The sequence below is a fragment of the Calonectris borealis genome, chromosome Z, assembly GCF_964195595.1.
Source record: "Calonectris borealis chromosome Z, bCalBor7.hap1.2, whole genome shotgun sequence".
Classification (NCBI taxonomy): Eukaryota; Metazoa; Chordata; class Aves; order Procellariiformes; family Procellariidae; genus Calonectris; species Calonectris borealis.
This window is the reverse complement of record NC_134352.1, coordinates 41,772,361-41,787,940: the sequence shown is the minus strand read 5'-3', so window position 1 is coordinate 41,787,940 and position 15,580 is coordinate 41,772,361. Positions and strand designations below refer to the sequence as shown.

The 15,580-nt window shown below is 39.4% G+C and overlaps 1 protein-coding gene across 2 annotated transcripts in view; it reads left to right on the top strand.

Moving 5' to 3' along the window:
• The window catches only part of DAPK1 (death associated protein kinase 1), a 90,872-nt gene that overhangs the window by 60,290 nt on the left and 15,002 nt on the right, over nucleotides 1–15,580 (top strand). For both annotated transcript variants that reach the window (XM_075138133.1, XM_075138132.1), the window contains 6 exons: nucleotides 702–800; nucleotides 1,964–2,062; nucleotides 3,584–3,781; nucleotides 4,850–5,047; nucleotides 8,437–8,535; nucleotides 13,816–13,893. In XM_075138133.1, coding sequence (XP_074994234.1) covers nucleotides 702–800; nucleotides 1,964–2,062; nucleotides 3,584–3,781; nucleotides 4,850–5,047; nucleotides 8,437–8,535; nucleotides 13,816–13,893 — 771 coding nt within the window. The remainder of the gene's footprint in view (nucleotides 1–701; nucleotides 801–1,963; nucleotides 2,063–3,583; nucleotides 3,782–4,849; nucleotides 5,048–8,436; nucleotides 8,536–13,815; nucleotides 13,894–15,580) is intronic.

Here is a 15,580-nt window from a genome sequence, read left to right as displayed (position 1 = left end):
CTGTCTGCCACAGCAAAAAGATAAAAGCAAATCTTTAATGATTTCATTTATTACTAGTGCATATCCTCAGATTTTGATCACTTTATTAGCTGAAGTAATTTGAATGATACTGATCCTAAAATGTAGTTCGTGCTTACACAATTGCCTCAATTAGTTCAAATTAGTGAATGCCCTAAAACGCAATGGTGAACTTTATTTAATATGGAATGATAAATGTACATTCTAGCGATAAGGAATATTGCAACTAAAACTTGTATGTGATAGAGGGTATGCTTTGCAACAAGCTTTTTTTCAAAATGTGTTGTAACGATCTGGAGTTCATTTAAAGCAAACTTGAAGCGTTGTCTGCTTCTCTATCTAATCTATCTAATAGATGGTAAAGTAAGCAGCAGAAAAGTTTTTATCTCATGACTGTTCTTTCCAAAAAACTCCCTTACAAGGGGGAAGAGGATTATCCTTGCAAACAGTTAGTGATCCTGTTAATGATCCTTGCATAGAGGAGTTTTTCTTGTCATTGTTGGTATGTGGGGTTGTTGAACCAATTTGAAGATTTTTTTTTTTAAAGAAGTAAATATGTTCATATAAGCTTGAATAGCTGTTCAATATATCTGTGTACATCTAAGTGCATGTATACCTCAGTTGAAAATCTAGAATTAGGATTCTAAATTGATCAATAACGTCTAATCAAATATTTTTGACAGGCTGGATCTAATGCAATCTATTGGGCTTCTCGGCATGGTCATGTAGAAACGCTGAAATTTCTCAATGATAATAAATGTCCTTTGGATGTTAAGGATAAGGTAAGAAAAAAATTATTTTCATTTTTCATGCAGAGAGCCTTTTTTTTTATAACTTTATCTTATCAAAGAGAGAGGTCTTTCAATTGGAATGATTTTCAGCTGTGCCATAATTCCAAGAATGTGACTGGCTTTTTTAGTGTGGTTTTATAAGCTGACATATAGGGCTGTGATAACACAGCTTTAAAGTAGCTGGATGTACTGCTTATTTTCCTGACAAATGTTAACCAAGTGTGCATATTAAATATGGTGAGTACATGGTGGGTAGGTGGGGAAGTACAAACCTAAATTATTTTTCGCTTGAAGACTAGATTTCTCATTGGAACTCAGGGTAAAATCGTGATTCTGTTTTTCATTCCTCTTGATTAAAAATCACTTTTGTCTGACAAGTAAATTTGACTGTTATTAAGTTGAGTATAATGAAGCCTAACAATTTATAGCTGATGAGCACTTACCTTGTCTCCAGCAGTGTTACTTGAGCAACATTTGCCCTAGAAACTAGTTGCTGTTAAAATCTCATACCGTAGCGATGTTTTTATACTAGCTAAAGCTCCAGTACAGAGGCAATTATACTTGTGAAACAGTTCGCTTTGTTGAGGGAACTAGTGCAAGGCAGGGCACTTAGCAAAACTAGTGTTCAACTCTTGATAGGGCTACTAGGAAAGAGGTTACTCTCTTAATAAAAATACCATTTCTTTTTCGTATCATTTCCACAAAAGGTTGCAAATAATTACATGTAATGACCAAAATACACCAGGATATACCAAGGTGTTAGGATACAACAAATGTATATATAGGGCGAAGGGGGACTTATGGAAATAGTATGAATAGAAATAGGACGTCTCTTTCCACACCAATTGCACACACAGCTGCCTCCTCATACTGCTCAGAAATCCCATTGTGGCTGTGACCTGGAACAAACTAACTAGGAAAATAAGTTCTGAAAAAGGAAGGCGTTTGAACAAATAACCTGTCAGGTGGTGGTGTATCTGTTACGTACAACTACAGTTTGTAAGCGGGAGATCTCTGCTGACCGCAGCTGTGCCGCTGGATTATGGGGAGGGAGGAGTACCCCATGCAGCGTATGGGCATTCAAGCTGTACACAGCAGTGTATATCTAGGGGTGACATATGAAATTACACCAGCATGTTCTTCTGTAATTGCAGTCTGGGGAGACCGCTCTCCACGTTGCAGCTCGGTACGGGCATGTGGACGTGGTTCAGTTTCTCTGTGGCATTGGATCCAATCCAAACTTTCAAGACAAGGTGAGTCATGGATACTGTCTGTTTTTCTTCAACCAATAAGGCTTTAGTATGAGTGGTCAAAACTCTTAGCCTTGCCTTGCAGCCTCTGGCATGTTTGCATTTGAAAAAAATAACACAATTATAGAGGTTTCGATACTTCTTAATAGATGAAGACTATGCAAAAAAGAGTGTGTGTGAACCAACTACTGTTATAAAACACATGTTCTCTCGAAAGCTTAAAGATGGAGAAACTCAACATCACAAAGTATGGGTGATGGTGTGTGCTCTGTGAGTTCAACTAAAGCTTTCTATTTTTTGCTTTGACTTCAGCTTGGTTTTAGCCGTCATGGGACTTTTCTGAAGTGTCAAGCACTTATTTTTGAAAATGAGAGAAGGGCTCAGGAGGGCTTTTTTAGAGCTCTGAACTCTTGTGAGAAAACAGGAAAGAAAAGGCTTAATAGAAAAAACATCAATTTGACCAAAATTTAACTGTGTGTGGGAGTTCCACAAGCCTCCCCAAGTGCTGCATCCTCTAGGATTACCTTTATATTGTTTAAGCAGCAGCAGGCCAAGGGACCACAGGACGTGCTGTTCGACTTATTTCTTCTTCCTCAGATTTTTACAGAAACCATGAATACAGTCCAAGTCCTCTAATATTATCAGCATCGATTGTCTCCTCATTGATATTTGCCAGGTACAGAAAGGATATCCCATTTCTTAGAATTTGATAGAATGACTTTGTCCTGGTTTTTGGTGGGTTTTAATTCTCCCTGCTTTTCAGTGGGCTACTTTCAATAGCATATTTTTGTAAAACATTTGAGCTTCTTAATGATGTTCCACATAACTGGTATGAAGTGCAAGGAGATTGAAGGTCAATATTTTGAAGCTTCCTGGGTTCAAGCAAAAAGCAAGTTAGAACTTCAGTCACAACTGAACTCAAAATGCCTACAGTTTGAAAAGGCTGTTGTGATGTGTGTTTAAACGACTCAGGTTTCTAAGTACCCAAGTCACCGCCTACACTCCTGAATCATTAGGATGTGTTTTTTGAACATGGTAAGCAGAGTCATCTGCCTCAAACTGCAAGTCTAGTGGGATTTGCATCTCCTTGGTGAGCGATCTGTTTTAAACACTAGATTAGTCCCTCAGCACACAGGATGTAGAAGTTACTTATGAATGAAGATCAGTTTTCAAGTGAGAGAACCAAGATAGTTAGCTTCAGGAGCATGGAAACATCTAAACTAAGATTGCTGACATGCAAGGTGTTGTCAGTAGATAGTTTTATGGTGAGAAGTACGGACACTCAGAATCCAGGTAATGATGAAAATCTAGTGCATTACCATAATCACTTGGTATGTCAGCAGGAGTTATTCTTCCTTTGAGAATGTCAGCATTAGAAATTACAACATCTTTTTATAGGGCTTACTTAGTAGACTGTCTTTTTTCTTTCATGTCATCTTCCTGTCTTTCTGAGTTAAGCTGGGGAACTGTTCCTCCTGGCATTTGGTTCAGCTCTGTTGGTTTTTTTATTTTCCGTGTTGATAGGAAGAAGAAACCCCACTGCATTGTGCTGCTTGGCATGGCTACTACTCTGTTGCCAAAGCACTCTGTGAAGCAGGTTGTGATGTGAACATTAAAAACAAAGAAGGGGAGACTCCACTCCTGACAGCATCTGCTAGGGGTTACCATGATATTGTGGAATGCTTGGCAGAACATGGGGCTGACCTTGATGCAACAGACAAGGTAAGTTTGAGTTGCTTTTGATCAGGAATTACATCCAGAGATCACAGGCATCACAGAGTTGTATCTCTGAATTGGTCAGGAATTACGTCCAGAGATCACAGGTGTCACAGAGCTGTATCTCTGAATTGCTTCATTTGAATGCTGGAAGCCAGCATTGTTTCCATGACGTGGGTTTTCTGAGCGGTTCACACAGAGACTATTGATGACTGCAGTAGTCTTTAAAGTTACCTACTGATTATTTTTCCACTATTGGGTTTTGCTGATTCATTATTACCTTATCAATTATCACCTTATGAGTAACACTTTGTGAAAAACGGCAGGAATATTGGGTTCTGTAATTGGCAACAAACTATTAACTTAAGAGAAAGAAGATGGATTACTGTTTGATTCCTATGGGTTGGATAAATCACACCTATTTCCAATAAGCTAAATTCTGACTATTTAAAAATACAAATCTATTTTTTCTTTCATGGTGTAATCCCAACAAATAAATTTTGCATTTCATTGTTTGTACTTCTGGTATGCTTGTCCTTTTAGCTACCTTTATTGCTGATAGTTACTAAGTAGTTATTAAAGCAAGTTCAGAAGAACGCTTTTGCTTCTAGAAGAATTAAATTGTTTTTTCCAGTCACATTGTCTCTTTAAGTTGTTCACAGAGAGAGAAGGCTCTGTCTCAAAAGTTACTGATCACTAAGCAGATTGCATGACTTTTGCATCACTAACTTCTGTCAGTGAACACTAGAGTGGTTTACAGTATTCAGCTGGTTGTTACAGTTGGTCACTCTCCCACCTCCTGGGGAAGTTGTCAGTAGAGAATGTGTATTTGCATTTTATCCATTCCACTTCAAAGCCCAGTGGGTTAACAGAAATTTGCTTTCATCCCTTAGCTGATTTGTTCTGACAGATACTGTACATCTCCCTGCCTCCACTCTCAAGATAAAAAGAAAAACCATTGTGATTCTTGAGGCAAGGAGATGCACCCAGTTACCTGAAATGATTGTGACTCTGCAAAATGCTTTGATTTTTAGCATTATTAAATCTCACTTACAAGCTGTCTTGTGGTTTCAGGATGATCATATAGCCCTACACCTTGCTGTGAGAAGATGTCAAATAGAAGTCGTTAAAACTCTCATCAGTCAAGGATGTTTTGTAGATTTCCAAGACAGACATGGCAACACACCTTTGCATGTGGCCTGCAAAGACGGAAATGTTCCTATTGTGATGGCACTCTGTGAAGCAAGTTGTAATTTGGATGTGACTAATAAGGTAAATGGAAGACTGGTACTCAAGTACTTTGTTTAATAGCTCACCTGTTGCATTAGATGACCTTTTCCAGGTCTCTGATATGAAAAATATTTTTCCTTTTTTTTTTTTAATCTCTTAAAGTGGCCAAATGCAAAGCATTAAATTACTTGCCTTGCAAATTTACCTAAGTTTGTTTCAGTTGAATAGGTGACTGAAGACCCATGAAGAAAGACCCCAAGTGAATTATCACAGTGTATTTTGCCACTCAACTCTAATGTTGAAGTATATGCCTACCTTCTTCCCTGGCTGTATAGTTCTGCTTTGTGCACATTACATCTAGGTGCTGAAGAACAGACTAAATGCATTGCTGCTGGCCTTGATTTGATGTCATTTAATAACAGTAATTTATATACAGAATTAAAAACTGGTACATTTTTATGAAAAATCTGCTTTGAATTCTCCAAATTACATTAAAAGATCTGCACTGTTGTCTAACAAGGGATTTAACTCAACTGCAGATTCTATTCCCAGTTATAAAAATAAGCATCATATTGGCTGGTTTATGTTTTTCTGCATTGAGTTGAGTTATTAAAATAAATCCTAATCAAACATTTATCGTAGAATAGAATAGCTTTAATTTATCTATTAAACAAATTGTCACTGGCAGGGTATAGGAAATCTCAGAATTAAAATGTTAAACGTAAAATTATTTTCAAAAGTTGAAGTCAGCAGTCTGAGTGAGGTGCTTTTTGGGAACTTTTCTTATTGATCATTGTTTCACAAATGTAACAATTGCAGAAGCACATGGTAAATGTTATAACCCTAAAAATGTTGATTCCAGTGCATATCACTGGATTAGTGCCAGCTAAAAATGTGAACGGTCCATAATTGTTGTAAGCACTTTCCAAAGAGAATGTTTAATAGTCTGTAAACTTTGAGATATAGTGCCTTGTTTGCTTCTTCTGTTGTGCTAGTGCTGCAGTGTATGGGGTAACTGAATGTGATACTTTACAGATTTAATATTCTGGCTTTCCTCCTAGAGATCTTTAAGAGAAAAGTAAGCTGTTTCATTAGTTTGAATAGGTTAAAGTCAGCCATTGGACTCTGCTGACAGGCTATGGGGCTTAGGCCTTGATTTTTAGCTCTGAACATCTTTTTCTGCCCTATTTAATTTTTGTATGCCACAAAGATTAAAGGTTATTCATAGGAGTCTTTAGGTTGGTATCTGCAATTTGTTTGATTCAGGTGTTGCAGTTTCTTTGTTTTTCTGGAAAAGTACATATTCTGGCAATAACATTTTGCTAGTTAAGGCTTCCATTCATTACCAAAGCACTGACCTTCTCTGTATTAGCCAGCTAAAGAAACCCTTTTGGCTTGAGGGTTGTCCAGTGCAATCACTTTTGGTTTTAATAATTAAAATTATCAGCTACCAAGTGAAAAAACTTACAATAATGAGCTCGCCAGTCCTGCCTCTGAGCTTAAACCTGATTGACTAGGTAATTAAATCCAGATCCACAGCTGAGAACACATTTTGGGGAAGGTGAGCTAATGCAGCACAAGGCTGGTTTAGCACCTCTTTTCATAATGGAGAATGCTGAGCTGGCATCAGTGGCCTGGCCGCAAGCACGCTGTGGAAAAAATAATCAGTCTTCAAGGGTTCAGTGGGGGTGGGATCATGGCTGCAGAAGCTGTGGTTAAAGTTTGTGTCCTGTTATTCTTCTAGGAGTCATGTGATTTTTAGAGTGCTCTTTGTCTGAAAGGGTGGGTTTGGGTCTTAACAAACAGAAAATCTTTATTTCTACTGGTCGTCTTCAGCAGCGAGCCCTGTAATGGGGGTGCATTAGCATAATGTCTGTTTATCCTTGGTCTTCACATCTGGCATTGTCCCACATGTACGTAATACCGATTGAAGGCACCGTTTGTTTCTTCCACACACTATGTGCAGTAGAACATCATACGCATTTATTTAGAGTCATAGAATCACAGAATCATTTAGGTTGGAAAAGACCTTTAGGATCATCAAGTCCAACGGTTAACCTAACACTGCCAAGTCCACTACTAAACCATGTCTCTTAAATGCCACGTCTACACGTCTTTTAAATACCTCCAAGGATGATGACTCAACCCCTTCCCTGGGCAGCCTGTTGTAATGCTTGGTAACCCTTTCAGTGAAGAAATTTTTCCTAATATCTAGTCTAAACCTCCTCTGGCACAACTTGAGGCCATTTCCTCTTGTCCTATCACTTGTTACTTGGGAGAAGAGACCAACACCCATCTCACTACAACCTCCTTTTGGATGGTTGTAGTGAGCGATAAGGTCTCCCCTCAGCCTCCTCTTCTCCAGACCAAACAGTCCCAGTTCCTTCAGCCGCTCCTCATAAGACTTGTGCTCCAGGCCCTTCACCAGCTTCGTTGCCCTTCTCTGGACACGCTCCAGCACCTCAATGTCCTTCTTGTAGTGAGCAGCCCAAAACTGAACACAGGATTCGAGGTGTGGCCTCACCAGTGCCAAGTACAGGGGCACAATCACCTCCCTGCTCCTGCTGGCCACACTATTTCTGATACAGGCCAGGATGCTATTTGAGTTGAGGTGTAGGGTTTTGAGGAGCCGAGCATCTTTTCAGTTTCCAGTTGTCAGAAAGTTAGCTGTGCTTTCAAATACTCTTTCGTGAAGTAATTTTCTGAGTTTGTTTCTGAGTGTAGGGTTGAAACAGGGAGAACAGTATTGAAAGCATAAAAATTTGTGAAGTAATAGTAAAAGTGGTTACAAGCAGAGAATATATGGTAGTGATATTTATAACAGTAGCTCTGAACATGAAAGACCAGAAGCGGATGTCATGAGGACCTGTTGTCAATGGAGAGATTCAGGGGGGGAAGCAAAAACTGGGGAAGCAATACTTACAGCACTTTGTCACTGAAAGCACAAATTCCTTCAGGCTGACTTCTTGCATTCATCCCTGTTATTCCTTTGGGTGGAAGGGGGGAGACTGCAGGTATGTAATCTTCAATAATACTTGGATTGAGATGGAATCCAGAGCTTTAAAGGTTAAGGACTTAGTGTTGCTTAACTGGTTCATATTTAATTAAGCAAAATGCAATTAAGTTTGCTGGGAATTAGAAAGACATTCTCAAATATAGCCAAAAAACTCTAAAGGATTCCTCCACAGTTGTGGGACATTTAGCTATAAAATTGTTGCCCATTTTTTAAGTAGTCAATCTAGCCTTTTTTTTTAATTGAGCTTTAAGCAGTTGTGCTTAATCTGTAATCAAAAGTACTTTTTCTTACAGTTTTTGCAAGACCTTTGCTGTGTATCAGTATGTGTAATTGTACAATATGTTTGATTATTAATCATGAAATTTGGAGTGAAGTTCTTTGACTAAACATAATGACACTTTTTTCCCCGTGTTAGTATGGAAGAACACCTTTACATCTGGCAGCAAACAACGGCATTCTTGATGTTGTCCGGTTCCTGTGTCTTACTGGTGCCAACGTAGAAGCTTTAACCTCTGTATGTATTGAGAGATACTGTTATGCTTCTTGCTTCTTTTATGTATGATAATAGGAAACAAATTCATCTCTTGGGGCGGGGGGGGAAGGACAATGGTCTAATATAATTACATTTTGAAATTTTAAAAAAAAAAAAGTTAGGCTGTTATATGTCCACAGCTTGAAAAGCATTCTCTGTTGTCTACTTGTTCTCTTCTTACAACTGAATTTGAAACTGATTAGGGTACAGTATAGCTACCACTTCATCTACACCTAAGAATTTCTTCACCTAAGAATTACTTACAGCATTGTGTTTTCTGTAAGCATAGTGGGCCACTGTCATTAAGATGTACATCATTTCACATCACATACAGTTATCATACAAATGTATTGTATATATCTTAAATATTTTTCTTGCTTTCGGCAGATTAAAAAGTTTTATTTTCATAGTGGGAGATGTGTGGGTGCATGGATGAGTGAACTAGCATGCAACTATCCTTGTAAAGCAAATCGTTTATGTCAGATCAGTCAGCACCACTGCTTCCGGTTAGCACCACTGAAGGTATTTTTCATTCTCACTAACTTCAGAAACGTCCTCCTAGCTGACATATCCACACCAGGAATGAAGTGTCCTTCATCAAGAATGCCTCATACACACGTGGTACATTATAGGCATCGTACACGCCATCACCTATGTTTTGAACAAACTAACCATGTTTTATTTTCAGACGTATTAGATCAGTTTACATTGCTACTTGTCCTAACCAATGCATTCTGCTCAGAAATAGTTATTGCTGTGTATATTGAAATCACATTGTGATTAGATTTTAGTTGAGTCCATGTTTTTGAAAGTTGTTCTCCTTATGAAGTATCCCTGAGACGGCTGAAATGGAGGGGAAAAAGGAGAAAACTTCTGTTTCATTTGCTTTACCCATTTGGTAGAAGATATAAACGTGATTGTTGTTTTCCTGAACATTTAGCACTGTGGTTTTTCTCGTCTAAGCATGTATCTCATGCGGCAGGAGGAAGCCTTCAAAAAGCAGTCATTAAAACCAATGAACTTGTAATTGTGGCTTAAACAAGTTTAACATCTAAAAATGACTTTTTGATAACTACTAGATTGTAGATTGCCATGTCTGCTATTAATCAATAATAATGAAATGTGCATGCAGTGGACTTTGTGGGGTGTTCTGCAGATTTTCCTTTGTCACCTGTTTTTGTCCCTTTTTTTTTTTTTTTTTAAAAAAAAAAATGTCCCATTGTGTATCTGTATTTTCAGTACTACATACTGTAGAGGTAAGATATATAACAAAAAGATGATGGGGGGATTCTTGAGCTGTATCACTTCATTTATGTCATGACAGCTGTGTTGGTATAATTGCCAGTGTGGACGCTGTCCTTCCAAGATAAAAGCACTTTTTATCTCTCTAGTTAAATCAGTTTGAAGGAGATAACAAAGTAAATAGTGCTGATACTAAATCTGGCAGGAGAGGCAGACTGAACATACGTAACTATCCATTATTCCAGCAGAGTTGTGGCAGAGAGAAGGGAAAAGGAGGACAGGGAGGGAGGAAGTGCATGTGGTGATTTTGATAGTATTTCAGTTTTGCCTTAGTTTGCTAGGTGGATGTTAAACTGTTCTGAAAAGTCTTACTAACAGCTCTTGCCAAGCCAGTGCAGTAGAATTAATTACCTTTTTCTTTTCTCAGAATGCCGGTTCTGAGGAGTTAACTTTTTCAGCACTGTTAAGTAACTGGGCTGCAGTATGATTTCCCTGCCTCTTCCCCAGGCTAAAGCCCATTTTAGGACTAGTTTGATTTTGAATTTGATTGCATGTAAATGACCTTAGAAAACCGTATGCTCCTGGAGTATACAATCATTTCCAATGTTTGAATATCCCCCCAAAAAATTTGGTGTGTGCTCACATGCTAGCTGGCACCATGTTCTTGGCTTCTCCTCACAGAAGTTTCTAAAATTGTACCAAGTTTAAAATTGTCAGATTGCTTAAAAACTTTGAATGATGATGCTTGCAAATGGCCAGTTAAACGCAGGACCAGCTCTTGCAGGCGTAGCTGTCTGATTTGCCCGTCAGCAATTGCAATGAAATATTACCACCAGGTGTGAAATATGCTTTTGTGGATCCTGTAACCAAGCCCTTTTCAGATGCCAGCTTTGCTTACACATTGCTATTCCAGTGTATAGATACCCTGTGCTTTTCAAGAAAGCTTGTATAGGAAAACCGGCTTGCTATTTTGCTTGTATATGTATTTTCTAATTCTTGTTGTGCTCTACAGTTCATCCTGCAGTAGACTTCCAGAGAATTAAACAGCCTTATTTTGTTCACAGTTTGGACAAAAAAGGGAACTTTGTTCTGTTTCTTTCTTTTTCATGGAAGCAAATGCTTTTTCCACCTGTTATCTTAGTCAATAAATTGAGCTTCCAGATCTGAGTCTAAATTTTCAACAGACATGTAAACTGAACTGCTGGCATCTGTCAATGTAAACATCTCAAAATGCTTTTTTGGGGTAAATTTGACCTAGAGTTCTTTCTGTTGTACTTGGTGCTTGTTGCCAATGCTCTGGGTATCCTTCCCCTACTCCACAGGCCTTTTTGCCTGTTGTGTTTACTGTGTGGACTGATGACCATGGACTTCAACAATGATGCTTGTCAGGCAATGCCCTTGCTAAGGCATTGATCCATAAGGGAAGGTGAGCTAGGAGCCAAGAGTAAACAACAAGGCAAGCAGGGACAGTGTCGTCACCAACAAGGGCCCAGTCCCACAATCCCCAAGCGAGGCAAGCAGAGCAGTCCAGTGATGGCAACCAGCTTCAGCCAAGAGTCTAGGTTGCCAGACAAGTCTGTAACAATGAGACAGGTCTGAGGTTAAGTCAAGGTCAGGAACTGGGCTTGGTGACCGTGGTCAGCCAAGGGTCTGGTGATCGCCAGGCAAGTCCGTAGTGAAGGGACAGATTCAAGGTCAAACCTAGAAGTCAGGGGCTGGGTCAGTGGGATACCTGGCCACACACAGGCATATAGCTGTAGTGTTGCTCAGGTGAGGACCAAGGGCAAAAGCCTCAGCCTAGGAGCAACGCCTGAGCAAAAGGTAGTGCGAAGGCCCCTGATAGGGCTTCTTTTCAGCTCTTCTTCTTTCACAACAGTCTGAACCAAGATTAGACAGCTGTATCAGACAGGTCTTGATCTAATGAACCTGTTAGGAAACGGGGAAGGAGCTCTGGGTCATGACAGTGCCATCCCACTGTTAATGGGTAGGCTTGCTTTGTGCACACATCTGCTTAGACTTTTAGCAATTTGAACCGTTCCTCTTGCCATTTTTCCAGTTTTGGGAGCAGTCACCTCCATCCCATTATAACGATGCTCACCAGTCAGGCTCTGGTTGAGCACTGCCATCCACACTCCTTGCCAAATACTCACCAGATGGCTATTTCCTTTGTATTCATGCCCAAAAAGCTGTTACTGAGCTAAACAAATGATATATCAGAGTACAGCTGTTTAGCCAAAGCCAGGCTTGAAGCCACAATAAACCCCCATGGAGCAATGAGACACAGCAGCAAGGGTATCAAGTTACCCAAGCCATGCCACAGCAGTTGTGGCATACTCATCCAGAGATGTGGGACCTGCTCTGATTCAAAGGGACAACGCCAATGCAGGGGTCTGTCGCTGCATATGTGCTGAGTGCTGGAGTTTGCCAGGCTATCTCCAACCTTACGTTGCAACGGGAACATACTGCGCTCTGGAAGAGTGCAGGGCCAGGCTGTAGCAGTCCTGCTTTGGACTTAAGAGGAGGCCAAAGGTTGGAGGAATCCGGATAAAATTCACGCTTTAGGTTGGTGAAGGCAGCACCCTTTTACCACAGGGATTCTCAGAAAGGGGATCAAGGTTCCCCCTTTATTTGAAGGTTTTGGATTCCCCTGGATGTGCCCAAGACTGGAAACTTAGGAAGCACCAGAGGTATTGAAGCAGTTCTCCTGATGGCAGTCTAGCTGCCCAGCCACTAAACTGATTCTTCCTCTCATACAGCAGGCACTCGGGACTCACTGGGATTTGGGAGGATAGGGTCAGCACAGACAGAGATTCTTCCCCTTTGATACCTCTTCTCTAAGGAAAATTAATTTAAAAAAATACATTCAGATGTTTCGTCACTGAAGTTGCAATTACATGTCAACTATAGAAGGAATTTAAGGGTATGGTATTGGTTCAAATCTAGTCAATTCACGCCATCAGCTACAGTTTTGTCTGTTTCTTGCTAATGTTTTGTTCCTGTTCTATCTGAATTATCTGAAGTTCTGGAGTGCGTAATAACTTTTATGGAAGCCTGAAAATGGCTTCTGTAGGTGGACACTCAGTTGTCAAAGATGTTTATTTTTTATGTAGGGATAATAATTACAGTAACCTCAGAAACTACTTAAGACAATGACCTGCACATGAAAAACTAGTAAGATCAAAGATAGAAACCCAAGAAAGAGAACTTAGTTTTCCAGTACTACTTCTTAATAATTGAAAGCTCTTATCTGAGAGTGTAAGAAGCAAATCCTCATATATTAGTTACTTCTTACCAAAATTTGAAACAGCACAATAGCATTAATGTAGTTGTAAGAGTGAAAGTAGTGAGCAATTTTTCTTTCAGCCTATTTAATATTAAACTGCTGACCTGTGAAACATGGGTAATTAAATGGCAAGACCAAAATGCTGAAGGCAGCTTTGCTTCTCCTTTTAAATTTGCTGATGCATTTTAAACCACATCCCTTAGGATGTTCTTGCTTTCTGGAAACCTCCAGTGACTGATATGCCACTGTCATTCTTTATCCATTAGTAAACAAAATTCACCTGCTATTCATGTGAGTGAATATGCTGATGTGTCCCCTACCTCTCTGTAAACTGTTTAAACTTTAGATATGTTCAGTATGTAATATCTAGAAATTGCTGTCATCCTCTAAGTGGTGAGAAGAGAAGAGGAATTCAGACGGGGAGTATTGGCATTGCTTTCAGGCTCTGAATTCAAAATATCTTGTTACAGTGGCATCCAGATGCCAATTTATAAAAGAAGCGCCATTGTTCTGCATTGTACCGTATTTTTTTTTGGACATTTTGAAAAAACAGGCATTCTGGTGGGGGGTAATTGTTACTGGTTGGTTTTGTTGGGTTTTTTTTTTTCTTCTCACTATTTCATTTGCATCTGACAGCAATTCTGTTACTGCCTTGAGCAGCTGAGCTATGTTGCACGTGATTTTTTTTATTGTGGGCAAAAGGAAGAAACTGCTGCTAATAATTTGTCTTTTAACAGGATGGGAAAACAGCAGAAGATCTCGCCAGAGCAGAGCAGCATGAACATGTAGCCAGTCTGCTTGCAAGACTTAAAAAGGTTGGGAATACATCAATTTTAACTGAGTTTTTCATGTTTTTAAGATACCAAGAAAAGTTTGACTATGAGAAATCATACAATAAGATATTCATCAAAGCCATTCTGAAAAGCTGTTGCAAAAATCCGTACTGGAATGGTGTCTTGTTCCCCCCACCCTGCCCTCCTTCATTTTTAATTTGAAATGATGCCTTCAGTTAAAGCTAGTATGTACATATTAAGAAAAATGGCTAAGCTAGTCTGCACCACTGATCTATTTTATCCTGTCTCTGACAATGCCTAGCAAAGCATTTAAGGTGTTTAGAAGAAACTGGAAAATAAACTATTAAGAATTAGCACATCCCACAAGAGGACTTATTTCCCCACCATCACCATTTTAGTTACATTAGGGTTATGAAATACGAGGGGTTTGTGCCTGTTCTGGAAACTCTAATACCATGTGGAATTCTCAGTGTCTTTTTATAATTCTGCAAATTCAGTATCTCCAAATCCCCTGGCAACTAGAACGCAAAGCTGATCTGTGCTTGTTGTAAGGCAGTTAAGTCTGACACATCTTACATGCATTGATTATTCTGGATAGGCAGCATCACTCATGCTGTCAAGGTTCAGGGACCACTTGCCTGGAGATTCCAGGCAACAGCCAGACCAATTAAAACAGTCCGGATGGGTCTGTGGAAAACGGAAATAAATGACCATTTCAGAGTAGGAATAGAATATGGTGTGTACCAGGCATTGCCAGGGTGGAAGTAGAATCATGTCCCTTAGTCCTGCCAGTAAATCTATACTTGCTAGGATTATAAAATATATCAGTGAAGATGTCAGAAAGTGCCAAAGTTCAGGCTTCCTTCACAATGATAGCTTTTTTTTGTAAACGTTTGTTGTAACAGGATCCATTTTGCATAGTTGTATCCCCACACCGAACCCTTGCCTGTTCCTGCACGCAGGTGGATAAATTTGTGTTTTAGTCATGATGTAAATATGGAACTGATACGAATTGACTTAGAACAAAAGGGAGAAGATCAGATAAATCTTTTCTGAAGGAGATGTTAGCAGCTGTAACTCTCTTCTTGATAGCAGAGTATACTTAATTATCGAAGGCCTGCCTATATATATGGGGACAATGTATGATAATTATATACTTCATCAGAGTATACTTTGCCAGAGAATCTGATCAACTGAAATTAATAAACTACATCAACCTCTGAAAATATTCTAGTGCTACACTCAGAATGGTCAATATCATCTAGTAGAGAGCGTACCTGACATTTTATTTTCAGTGCCTGTGGAGGGTTTTGTCCCTAATAGCACACACGTGAAGAACCTACTGTCATAGTGGCTCTTGCAGAGGATTCAGTATTAGCTATGAAGGAGTGCATTATTTGCATTGTGACTTATCTAATAAATGCCTGTTAGCGAGGAAGGAACTAAATTATATGCACTACTATTTCTGTCAAATTCCTCAGCTTAATTGCTGCATGCTTATAATTTTGGGGGGCTGTAGGTGCTCATTTAATGACTCATCGTACATGTTGAACTCAGTACAAATGCAGAACAGAGCTGCTCTCTCGGCTCCAAAGGGGGGGAATGAAGGAAGGGAGGATGAAGCTAGTTACTTTGTCCTTCCACCTCTCCGCTGTCTCCCTGTTTCCTTAAAACAGGTCTTTCTGTGGCGAGAGACACTTCATAGCTT